The following is a 12,786-nucleotide window of genomic DNA, read 5'->3' as shown; positions in this document are numbered from 1 at the left end:
AATAATGATGTGCACAGATTGATATCATAGGCATTATCATATTCTATGACCCGCACTCGAGCGCTGTGACCCTGAGGAAACGTGTCAACATTGTGTTTGTACCCTGTGGCTAAACAAGTGCCAACATAATTAAGGTCTTTCTTTAATCGCCCTAACATCCTGTTCAAGGTAGGGCTTGTATTGTCACCACTAAATTTTTATAACATCAACAATTAAACGCATTTAACTTGTTCCTCAGTGTATTCTTCTGTTGTCTATTTTGTATATAAAGTTATTGTGGCATTTTAAGAGCAAGTCAAGTAACGCTAACACCGTAATCACAGTTAATCACTGTTTATCTCTTCTAAGTAGTAGTATTGACACCAGGTTTAATGCATTACTGAAACTTGCCATGTGGATATGAGCTATCAATAAATAAGTATCCTATTCAAAGATGCTTCTTCACTCTCATTTCTACATGGCACAACTTGATTAGCCACATTTAGCAGGGGAAAAAAGGAGCACAGCAAATCACTTCGTACTCCCCAGATCTAAGATCTTTCATGCATGGGGAACAAACAAGATGGCGGTGAGAGAGGCCAAGGGGCATTTAAAAGTAAGTAGCTCGTTATCTACAACACATGATTTGTCTTTAGAACCCATGGTCTGTTTCTGCTTATCCCGTAAAACAGTGTCTTGAGGCACGTGGCACACGGACGAAGGACATAACTATTATTTCACGGGAGGATGACACAGACAGTCATCGAAACGTCGGCTCGTGTGAATACTAGCCTCCGTTGCAGTCCTTTTCCCCGCGGCGTTTTTTTTTCAATTTTTTTTTGGGGGGGCGCCGCGTATCTGCTTGGGATCTCGTATCCGCCGTGCCCCTGTGTCCGCTATAGACCCTGTGTTTGCCGCTAGGGTCTATAGCGGACACAGGCGCACGGCCCCCCCCCCCAAAAAAATTGAAAAAAAACGCCGCGGGGAAAAGGACTGCAACGGAGGCTATGTGAATACTTGGTTGTAGATAAAGAACTTTGCCATTCTATTATCTCACAAAGCAAGCATCGTGTTGTAAACTAGGGGTTTATGACTCAAACCTGTCAACCTGTAGAATGGCTTTTTCTCAGTGTAGTGGATTGTCAGTTCCCCTGACATAACGCGGAAAACTATTTCAATTTCAAAAGACCGTATGATTATACATAAATATACTCTGAAACATTGTTCTGTCTCTAAAATCCATGTTGAAAAGGATTTAGACTTTCTATTGTGCAATGCACGGAACGTTTCTGTTAATTCCCAAGCATATTTTCCTTATTCATCCAAGGATATGAGGATGATAAGAATAACAGTCAGGACCGCCCCAGGACTCGGCGTTTCCAGACATATCCAGACATGTACAGTACGGGAAAGAGGAAACGCAGAGGTAAGAATATCATGCTTGAATACAGCCTTAAGAATGTCTCTTCTCTTCCATCTGGTTCAATGATCATGTGCGACAGCGAACAGAGTTATGTTTATGGCCTTCTTTTTCAGTCATACGGCTCAGCACTCAACAACAATTTTGTCTGAGAAATCGAGGAGATTGTGTCAGACGACGGAATGTGAACACCAAGTGCCCAGATTATGTAGATGTAGACAGAGAATGTGAAATGCTAGATGATGCCGAAGGAATTGACTACTGCACAGGCAAAGCTTCGAACAGCAAGCAGGATGAACACAGAGATGACGTCATAATCAAGCGATCCAATTGGCTTGAGGATGAGGACACTGGAAGTGAGGACAGCGGACAATCGCTCATCTACGGCAATAACAGTCATGAAGAAGGTGGGTATAGAGCACCTGTATGGTTCTTAATGTCCTTTTTAAAAATCTAATGCCATTCTGTCATATTGATAATAGTCGATATGTGTTTATCACACTGTGATTTGTTCCAACTAGACGGCAAGAGAAGTCTATTTCCAGGGAACCACAGGTCATCCTATCTGCGGCGTTCACTTTCCGACTTTGACATCAGCTATGAAGAAAATGGGACAAGTGAGTTGCAGGACAATAGCTATACGCGTTGTAATAGTCTGACGATTTTCGTGCCTCCCTCTTCTCAATAATGTTCAGTAAGGTTATTAAGTTATTAAATTAAGGAAAAGCTGAATTCATCTTATCTCATTTTGAACAACAGCTGCATGTCATTATAATGGCATTTTGTCTGTGAACATAATGTAGTTTTATACCTACGTATTCGTGAAATCAATTATACGCATTATTTATGAAGTCACCGTGTTTTTGTTCGATAGGAACTCCGGTGGCAATGTCTAGGGATCGTCGTTCTACATTAGGCGATTGTTGGTCCAATATACGTCATTTTCCATCAGATCTGTACATCAGCCATACCAGCGTGGAAGACATGTACAGTGAGTACCTACTCCTTACGTCTAGGAGAGTAACATTGTCAGCTAGTGCAGCCTAAATGCAGCTAGACAATTTTTTTTTCACCACCAACTGTTAACGCATTTTCTGTGTTCCAGGCCCAGAAAGACGCCCGGACCAGGAGTCCACTAGTATGTCGACATTACAGATGTCAGAAGTGGATGGTAGGTGGTATATTAAAGATGAAGGCACGTGTTGGTAAGGTTGTTCTTGAGGATGAAGCCTCATCAAGACAGATGACATGATGTGGAGACATTTCACTGAACATTATTTTATCATCTTTACCACTGTAAAATAGATTCTACACTTTTATGTGTGACACGATAGTTATGATGTAGGGATTCAAAAGTTTCGCACATCTAGTCATTGTTAAGTATTGAGTTATTGATGAAGTCTTGTTAGCATCCAAAGAATGCTGTGCTAGCTTATTAACAATAGCAAAGTACTCGATCTATGTCTCCTGGTTAAAATGTAAAGATAATCCTAGACAACTCATGAGGGATGATGTGTTCCTTCCTTTTCTGCATTTGTGTTCACTATACAATGTTAAGCTTCCAAACAGCAGAGAATAATTGGTATTATGTACCCTAATGGAATTACGTATCCTGACGGAATTATGTGCTAAGGTGGAATTATGTACCCGATGTTATGTACCCAGGTAGAAATATGTACCCTGATTATGTACCCGGACGGAATTTTTTACCCTGGTGGAATTATATATCCTGGTGAAATTATGTATTCTGGTAGAATTATGTACCATGATGGAATATATGAACCCTGGCGGAATTATGTACTCTGGCGAAATTATGTACCATGTTGAAATCAAAATCATTTGAAAAAAAAGTATTGAGTTATTACCACTCTATAGAAACTGGATGCTTTAATTTCACATAAATTTGAACATTTCAGTTATTGCCGATGACCCAAATAGGAAGCACACAGCTCCAAGAACCGACAGGAGGGTGAGGGAACGGCTACGTACGACACAAGCGTGTGTGAAAAAGCAGTGCAAAGATGAAAAGGGCAGCGGCAAGAAGAAAAAGAGAAACAAAAGTAAGTGTATGCTTTGGGTCATGCATGATCTTGAATAATGCTTACAAACGGATTAATGGAAACATGCATGCTTTGTTACGCCGAAGGGCGGTAATACTGGCTATATAGATATAGATGATCATAGATAGATAAATTCCAGAAGAAACAACGGAATACGCGCGTAGCAGTTTGGAGACGCTAGCTTTTTCATAACATGAATCCCTGACATCGATGAAGTTTTATCTTTCGTTATCTATCTTTTTCTTCAAGAAAGAAACTCCGGAAGCAACGGGAGACTCCTCTATAATGCCCCCCCTATGGAGTATGTGGTGGACAGCTCTGACGATAAACTTTCCGATGAGAACCTGGTCATTTTGGGAAGCTTTAAAGCAGGAGAGGATAATACCAGCAGAAGACGTGGCTCACGTAAGAACAGATTTCTTCATTGTTGCTTTAAGATAGTTGGTGCAGTAAAGTATAGCAGCGGTATCGGTAAGGATGTCTCATCCGTGTCAAAATAGCATCTAAAAAGTGATGTATTTACCAAAGCTTCTTTGTCCATGCTAAACCTAGTCCCAGGCAGTTGCTACGAGGGTAAGTCAGAAAGAAACTCCTTAAGTATCATAGCAGGTTTATCTTTGTATGAAATGATACTAAAGGCGTTTCTTTCTGTCCTACCTTCATACTTTCGAGTAAATCCACAGTTGTAAAATTTCATACGTTCTCTCCAATGACAGAGCCAATTGGAGGAGGAGCCGCAATGCTCTCGGATTTTGTGGGTGGGGTTAAAAATTTCCTACGACTTCCTAGTGAAGAAACTGTAGAAGACCGTGGTACGTACGAAGATCACATCCCAGGTATCCTGCACAACGTGGTCATCGGAGGAGGAGAAGCAGGAAAGAACCAAGAAGAGAATTCACCAAGTACGTTGATAAGGAATCTTAGATCTTGCAAATTGAAGGCAAAGTTTTAATGGTTTCCCAATATTGATGATAATTAGGCAATGAGTTTGTTGTCCTTTTCATTAAGGTTTACTGAACAGTCTGAAAAGGCGTTTTGACTCGTGGACGACTGGTGAGTCAGAGAAGCGACGACCCGCCTTCGTGGGAAGCTGGCAGGGAGGGCAGGACACCGGAAGTCACGGGGATGCCGGGAAGTCAGGTGATGACCTGACCAATATTGGCCTGACATGTTTGTTGCACTATACAATGCACTATATACAACATACCGCATTACCGTACTAGCGCCATGTACAGATATTGTTTAATTTCCAAACAGATCTAACGGTGACAATGACAGTATCCAAATAGCCAAATCAGTATCCAATTGGATACTGCATTTGCCCTTTGGAAACCACCGGTAAATGTGCTTGGAGATTTCTGTGGCAGCGTCTTGTATGACTTTGTTATACCATTAGATAGGAATTAGAAAGTTTTGATTATAAGGATTATGTAGATTGACTTTCAATTCATGTCTACGAACTGTAAGAACGTGACCCCGGATCACATTTTTCACAATGATGTTTGACTTATTGTGCTGATGCATGAACTCTGTCTTTCTCAAGGATTTATAAATAGTCTGAAGCAATCTCTTTGGGGAGACAGTGGAACACGAGAACAGCTTGGATGGGACGGAGACCAGAGAAGGCCTCCAATCGGCAGCTGGGCAGGAGGCGAGGACACGGGGAAGGACAGAAGTAATGTCACAGAGGACTCAGGTAAATGGTTTAAGTTTTCTAGTACATGTAGTACAAACGATACTTTTGTATATCCTGCTAAATGGGAATTAATTTCCAATGCACGTGCCTACTTACTTGTATGGTTTTCAATTAGACCTATTAAAAAGTTGGACCTACCGTTAAAAAATCACCCCTCCCTACGCGATTACATTCTAGTTTAGTTCTTATCAGAAAATGACGTGGGAGAGACGTTTCTGATTGACTGTCACTGTGAATGAAATTTTGCCATTGACTCTAGTTTACATTGACTTCTAGCTTTGATATTCCAAACTCCAAAGTAATATTTTGTGAATTCATCTCCACAGGACCCCTGGGTTCCTTGGTTAACAAAGTACGGTCATTTTGGATGCCTTCTGATAAGGATGGTCGGGCAGGCAGGGAGGATAAACCGGCCAGCTCAGCATTCAGAGACGGCTGGGCAGGAGGGGAAGACACGGGTAGAGACCGACAGGAAAGTGGAGGTGAATGAATTAAATGTGTTTTTTTTTTTGTATTGCTTGCCCTGCAAACCACCTCACGACGCAACACACCAGGATTATGCTTAAGCTTATTCATTTATCTGAATTGTACATATATTGCAATTGTGGGGATCTGGTACGTGTATCGCCCGTGTACAAAATTTACTTTTAGTATCTTTCTCGTGGGGTTTGTTATGGCTTAACCACCAACGGTTGAACGACACCGCGCGTATAACCAAACTATATTCCAGGGAAACATTAGAATAAAAATTCCAAATTTTTTTTGTCATTTTGTATCACTGCATTTCACAGGACTACCCAGTTTCGTGAATATGCTCCCGTCATTCAAAGTTTCTCCCCCTCCGAACGAGAAGTCTACCAAAAGGTCAGATGACAAGGAAAGCTTGGGCTGGTTCTCACCTCGCAGTTGGTGGTCAACCATAAAAGGCCTCCTCGGTATAGCGACAGAGGAGGAGACTGATCCTAGCTGGGCTGGACCAGCTTGTCGGAGGCAAAGGTATCGGCGTAGGAGTTCTGACAAAAACGTCGACCCGAACACCTTATTTCCAACAAGCTGGTGGTCAGGGAACAAATATACCGACAGAAGACGTGGTTCTACTGGAAGTTTAGGTACTTTTAATATCTTTGGGTTGTGCTTTGCTTCCTGCCATAACAGTTTCCCACTGTTAGTCTAGCTTATCAGTGGTATCAAAAGCTGTGAAGTGAGACTGACTTTGTGCATATTTTAGAGAGGCTGTCTTGAAAACAGGAAAAACATAGAATGGGAGAGGTTCTTATATTTTGTTTTCTAATATTTTCCATTGAATTCCTAGCATCTTCGGACTCCGGTTCAGCGATGCCAGATCTCGGCTGGTTTTCAAACGTACCGGGAAGGAAAAAGGCTGAAAGACGAAGGAGAAAGACCCTCGGTCCCCTTCATGGGATCTGGGATTAATCAGTCCCAGTTCAAATGAAGGACAACTTCATAGCACATGTCTTCATAGTAGTGACTGAAAATCAGTGACCACCCATTGCCAACTGAAGTAGGTAGATACCACTGGACCCCTCCAAATGACAGACTATGCATATTTTGTGACACCTATTGTATAGAAAATGTTTATGTCTTAGAATGCACACTGAATAGCGACATGTGTAACAATTCTCTGGACATTTTAAGTGCTTTACCTAGGCCAGAGATGTACTCATCTCTGCAGCCGATCGAAGTCGTTTACATATTTTATGTCATCAACAAACACTGATATAACCGGAAAACTTTGTGAACTCGTTTACACAAGTTTTAAGTAAAAAGAATAAGCATGTTAATTGTAGATTCAAGCGTTGTATACTACATTTTTTTCTCTTTTAGCTATTCAATATATGTATACTGCATTTAGCTCTTTTGGGTGTGAATATGCAAGAAAGATCATTGTGATTTGTTTTCATTATATATGTTCACAATGTTTTTACTTATTGCTACGATTTTGATGATCATTTGCATGGACCTATTTCAGATCTTGATACATACAGATTTAATATATGCATTTTGGTCTCCATAAAGAGCTAAACAGTTGTCATTAAGCGTTTATGTAGTCTGCATGTGTGGATGATTATTCCAAGTGTCATTCAAAACATTGACAACGATTCGGCTAGAATGAAAGTCCTTTCATGGTGGTGAAATTGCTGATGAACACAACAGAGATAGGTAATTCTACTTGGTACTTATTAAGGTATAGTCACACGCCTGCAATGTTCAACAGGATGTCGCTAAGGCATGACCGTAGACATGTGTAAATTTATATTAAATAATATTATGATTTGTGCGCGTGCGCACGTGTGTATGTACGTATGTACGTATGTACGCACGTGTGTGTTTGTGTGTGTGTGTGCGTATGTGTGACTGTATCTGTTTACTCAACCGGGTAAATGTACATATATATAAATTCATATCAAGTATACGGGTAAGATAAAAATGTTCTGCTGTTTCTCGTCCGACTCTTCGAAACTCTGTAGTCCACTGCCAAACTACATCCCCCCTTAAAAAGCCAAACCTCTTTGAAAGCTTATTTAAAATTCCCTCCTTCTGTGTGGTTCACTGACGACACATTGCATGAATAATCTCTACCGACCCGCAACGATGAAGCGTCAAAACAACGTTAACCCCTGGTGCCCGCATCAATGGCATCTCTCGTGAGACCTTGGGCGTGTTTATCTTCCCAGTTCGAGAGAGAACGCTCCCGGGGATCCCAGCCTCATGTTTATACTGAACATCACAGATTGTATGGAACGCAGGATTCTCCTAGCCGCTTACACTTTAAAATGCATTACAGAACGAAAAAGAATCCTCTACTGATCGACCAGCTTAGCTTAAATCATGTTGGTAGGAACTCTGTTGCTGATAGTACCCGACGATAAGCTCTTTTACGAAAGGTCAATTTGATTATACCACCCGATCAAACAAAAGTTGCAGGGTTGGATTCTGCACGCGCTGCCACTGCCCAAGCGCGTGCCCGAGGCCAATCACCAATGTATATCACAAGCAGATATGCAGCTGTCAGTACTTGAACAGGTTTTTCATTTCACAGCTCTATGGTCGCATCCACGAACGCGCATGTGTGTATGATTCTAGTCTTTAATCCATATAGGACTTAAAGTTACGCGTCTCTATAAAGCATGGAACATGCAGGTTTGGCGGTTGCCATGGATGAGGTGTTTGCGAATAAGACTAGTTTTCTGGAGTACAAATATTGTGCCCTTTTATTAATACTAACAAGCCAAGTTCGAAACTCTAAAGCCCCGGTTATACATAGCCGAACATGGCCCCCCGACTCTCCCCGACTATGGTTAGAGTGATTCGGGAGCTAGGTCGGCTGGCGTTCGGCTGAGTCAGCTTGCGTTCGGCTGCGCCAGCCGAATGTTTAATTTTAAAACATTCGGTTCTGGATGGAGGGTCTGGAATTGGTTGGCTGGTGTTCGGCTGGTGTTCGGCTGGTGTTCGGGAGTACGTCAGCAGTAGAATTGGAATATCATATCAGTACCATTTGAACATGTTTGATCGGTTAGAAAATTCCTTCCGTGACTTTGTCAGTAGACATCATGATCAGTTCTAACCTTTCCTAATTTTCTAGGGAGATTGGCACAATACTGCTGATACCATAGAGGAAAGTCTGTGTTGAGTCGACTGGGGTCATTTTTGACCCCAGCAAAAATGATTTGCTGTTTTTGAGACCTGCCCTCTGTAACTCCTAAACTACTTATTGTATGACCACCAAATTTTCAGAGAATGATGCAGATATGAATTTGTATTACCATAACAAATTTTATGCCATTATGGCGTAATATGACGTAATATAACGTCATTATGACGTCATTACGACGTAAGTTTATGTGATTTTATCCGCCATCTTGGATTTTGACCGATGTTGTCATCAAATTAGCATTAAATATTAAATGTTAAATCATGAAAGTTACATTGGATTACATATGATGATAATGATGAAAGAAAATAAATGTGATGTACCAACAAAGCCTGGAAACGTCATTGTTTGAACTGAAATTAGCAAATTTTGTAAAATATGCCATGGCAACACGAAAAACGATGAACTTACTTTATCAATTTGAAATCTTTGTTAAGGACATTTTATGAAAAGTTACCATGTTTGGCGTCTCTAGCGTAAGCCGTTCAGGAGTTATGCAACATGGAATTTGGCGTGGGCCTCAAAAATCCGCTCCTGGTTTGAATAGGGATAGTTCAAAACGTGGTCCTTCTGATCTTTTTGCACAAATTATGATAATGAACGGGAATTATTCATACCCAAACACGCCAAAACATTCCTCTTACATTGATGAAGAAATGTACGGATAACAATCAGCGAAAAACGTGAAAAGGGGGATTTCACTGAACAAAACATTTTGGGGTCATTTTTGACACCGTTCAGTTATTTTAGTCGCAAAAAAAGTTAGGATGTTTGAGGGTTAAACGTAGATTACTCAACAATGAATTGCCTCTGAAAGTGCGGAAAATAGCGTTTACGGAGTTCAAAATGTGCGACGGGTGCATGCCCCCGTACATTTATGCCCAATACAGCACCATTCCCAACTCGTTTTCACGCTCAGGTATGGGCTTATGATATAGGTCTTCAGTGATATCCAGTATCAGATCCACATTTGAACTGACTTTTAGCAAAGACATACCATTTCTTGTCAGATCACAGTGTTAGTGATCCTCCCCTTCCCCGAATTCCTACACGTTCACTTTGGACCTTGTGGAGAGGCTCATCTCCTCATGCTATAAGGAGGGCATGCATGCCCTTTTTCGTGAAGCGTGATGCAGCCTTTTTCGTCTTCGTATTCCGTAGGCAGTCGCCCAAAATCAACGTAATTCGTAATCAGTACATGCGCCGAAACGCGTGATTGGTCGCTTTAATTCTACGTAAACCGTGGGCAGTTAGCTTTATGTAACGTAAAGTGTAACCCATGAATTACTAGTAAAGCGTAGACTGATTTCAAAATGAAAATTTCAATCCACAAGCGAGCGCCTCCCGTCAGCATGTACGCGATGAATATTTCTATTAAAATCACCCTATGTATACTGCGGTACCCAGAGCATTGTGCTGAACTGAGGCAACTGAAGCAAAGAGCTCTTCAAAGAAGACCAGAGTACCCTGGGTTCGACAACCTCTCTCGATCGGTGACGTGTGACTACTATATATAACCCTGATATCTTACCCTCATATCTTACGATGGTCACGACTCACAATAAGCTCCAGAGCGACCAGACAGGTCTGACTTCATTTGGTGCAGAAGTAATACCGTGGCGGATCATCACTAAGATATCTCTAACATTATCGTCCGATTTGTGCCTCACAGGTGAGAATATTTTTACTGCACAAATTCTAGATCTCTGAGGAATGTTTGCATTGTGACGTAGAAAGGTATAGTAACACCTTTTTTTCTTATTAGAAGGCATGTCATGGCTGATAACTCTGTTTGAAAAGACCTGAACAGTTGTCTACGTATTCTGACAGGCTTTCTCGCACTGAAGGCTTCATTGGGGTCCACACGTTATGCTCAAAAGTTAGGAAAAACCGAAAGTAGTTTATTCGGGTGGAAAAATACATACACGTGTCGAGGTGGGACAAAGACATTGTATATCAATGGGGTGGGGTAATTGGTTTGGAAGGTAATAGGCGTGACCAGATTATCAATTACAGTCACTGTCTGTGCATTTGTTATATCAATTTTGATGTACGTTGCCGTGGAGGCACAAAATTAGTGTCTTTTACAAGAGCGCACGTCAGGTTACCATGTTGTCATTGGTGGATCCATAAAATTGTGCAACGAAACAGTAATTCCTTCAGTTGGAGCGGAGTTGGGAGAACTTCAACGTATGTGTCTCTCTATAACGTCACATTATCATTTCTCAATACCCAAAAATAAAAGTTTCCACCATCAAAGGTCTTAATTCATAAGCAAGCTGTGGTGTTTATCGGGCTCAAATATGGCCTCCCATGTTAGATATGAAAGTTCGTAGTTCAATAGTGCCTCGTATTAGTTAACAATAGCTAAGAAACAGGTTAGACTCCATTTGTCTAAATATAAATACAGAAGTCATTGTGCGTGACCTCACGTTAGTCTAGACTTAGTCATTATCACTCATGCTTTTAATGCAAAGAACTAGAAAGGCTGACTGAATTTAGCGCCATGTGTAGCCCCGGAATTTAGGGTCGAGCGTTCTCGGGACGCAGCCATGTAGGCCCCCCTCAAGGAGGTGTCCGCAAAAGTACGTACTCAACATGATGTGAATAGTTTTGACGCAGAACTAGATAGTTGAATCTTGTGTCAAGTGTTGAAGTCTTTTAGAAAGCCTCATGACTTAACGTAATTCGTAATGAGCTCTGAGAATTTAACGTAATTCGTAATCGGCGGCAAAAATGTTGCTTAATTCGTAATCACTACTCCCCCATGCAAGCCCTATTTAAGGACTTTCTTCAAAAACTCTTTTCTGTCTTTGGGTAGTGCAAGTATCGATCTTACTCACATTCGACTTAGCTCTCAATCAATGGCAGTGTGTCTATAAATCTGTCAGGACTTCTAGTACCTACTTGGCAATCTTAGAATAGAAAACAGAATAAGCCAGTGCTCTCTCTTTACCAGTATTGGCCTGGCAGTAGCTAAAACGACTTCCTGAAACATTTGTCCCCGCCTAACTACATTGTCCTAGCTGGGTTTATATATCCTCACTACCTACTTCAACGCCAAAACGTACCATTCCTTCCCTACTAATCCTCGCGTCGCCTGCGTTTTTTTTTTAAAGAAAACACTCTTGTTCATAGATTTGTCACCATTGCTGGGGTAAAGGGATGTACAATGTATTATGGACAAACTGCAGTGTAGGTAAAGCCCAGGTTACACATAGCCGAACATGGCTCCCGAACGCTAGCCGACTCGGGTCGGCGGTAGTTCGGGAGCAGTCTGACCATAATTAGGCCACGCCTATATTTGGCGCCGAACATGCGCCGAATCTGCCCCGAACATGCGCCGAACATGTCCCAACCATCTCCTAACCAATACACGGTTTACCCCCAACCAAGCCCCAAATGCTTCCTAACCTACACCCAACCATCCCGACTTCTAGCCGAATCTCTCCTGCCTAATTCCCAACCAGTTGCTAACCCTCTCACGAATTGAAATTGATATATTCAGCGACTTTCAGAAGAGGGTTCATTTTCATTTTTAATCAAAATAATCCACTCTTCTATGTTGTTAACATTACCAAGACATCGAATTCGGATCAAGGTTAGTTTAAATAAGACTTTTAGCTTTCTTCTCTGTTTTTGGTCGTGTGAAGGTCGGGGATGATTCGCCCACGTTCTGGTAGTAGTCAGTTTAGATTGGAATGAGTTAGCAGAGATTTATCTACGGCCTAGGGGTGAGTTATTGGTAGGTTGGAAACTAGTTTGGTGTAAGTCAGCAGTGGTTATAGCGTGGTTAAGATTTAAATTTTACTGCTGACGTACTCCCGAACACCAGCCGAACACAAGCCGAACACTAGCCGAACACTAGCCGACCGTGTCGAACACCAGCCGAACACCAGCCAACCCATTCCAGACCCTCCGTCCAGAGCCGAATGTTTTGAAATTTTCAAAACATTCG

General features: G+C 41.6%; 2 protein-coding genes across 2 annotated transcripts in view; both read left to right on the top strand.

The window, feature by feature from the left end:
- The first annotated feature begins 1,384 nt into the window (after window positions 1–1,384).
- On the top strand, window positions 1,385–7,311 carry LOC136443057 (uncharacterized). The gene is made up of 13 exons (XM_066440121.1): window positions 1,385–1,405; window positions 1,516–1,806; window positions 1,921–2,016; window positions 2,274–2,390; window positions 2,505–2,570; window positions 3,316–3,459; window positions 3,709–3,864; window positions 4,176–4,361; window positions 4,468–4,599; window positions 5,003–5,155; window positions 5,482–5,637; window positions 5,947–6,264; window positions 6,468–7,311. Exons 2-13 carry the CDS (start codon window positions 1,632–1,634, stop codon window positions 6,587–6,589), a joined length of 1,821 nt encoding a protein of 606 aa, XP_066296218.1. The 5' UTR covers window positions 1,385–1,405; window positions 1,516–1,631; the 3' UTR covers window positions 6,590–7,311.
- Window positions 7,312–10,381: 3,070 nt separating this feature from the next.
- LOC136442945 (uncharacterized) overlaps window positions 10,382–12,786 on the top strand; it is a 31,145-nt gene continuing 28,740 nt past the window's right edge. Inside the window, exon 1 of the mRNA XM_066439988.1 lies at window positions 10,382–10,500. The gene's annotated coding sequence lies outside the window, so the exon portion shown is untranslated. The remainder of the gene's footprint in view (window positions 10,501–12,786) is intronic.

This window comes from Branchiostoma lanceolatum, chromosome 10 (assembly GCF_035083965.1).
Source record: "Branchiostoma lanceolatum isolate klBraLanc5 chromosome 10, klBraLanc5.hap2, whole genome shotgun sequence".
NCBI classification, from domain to species: Eukaryota; Metazoa; Chordata; class Leptocardii; order Amphioxiformes; family Branchiostomatidae; genus Branchiostoma; species Branchiostoma lanceolatum.
The sequence above is the reverse complement of the archived record's forward strand: the minus strand, read 5'-3'. Positions and strand labels throughout refer to the sequence as shown.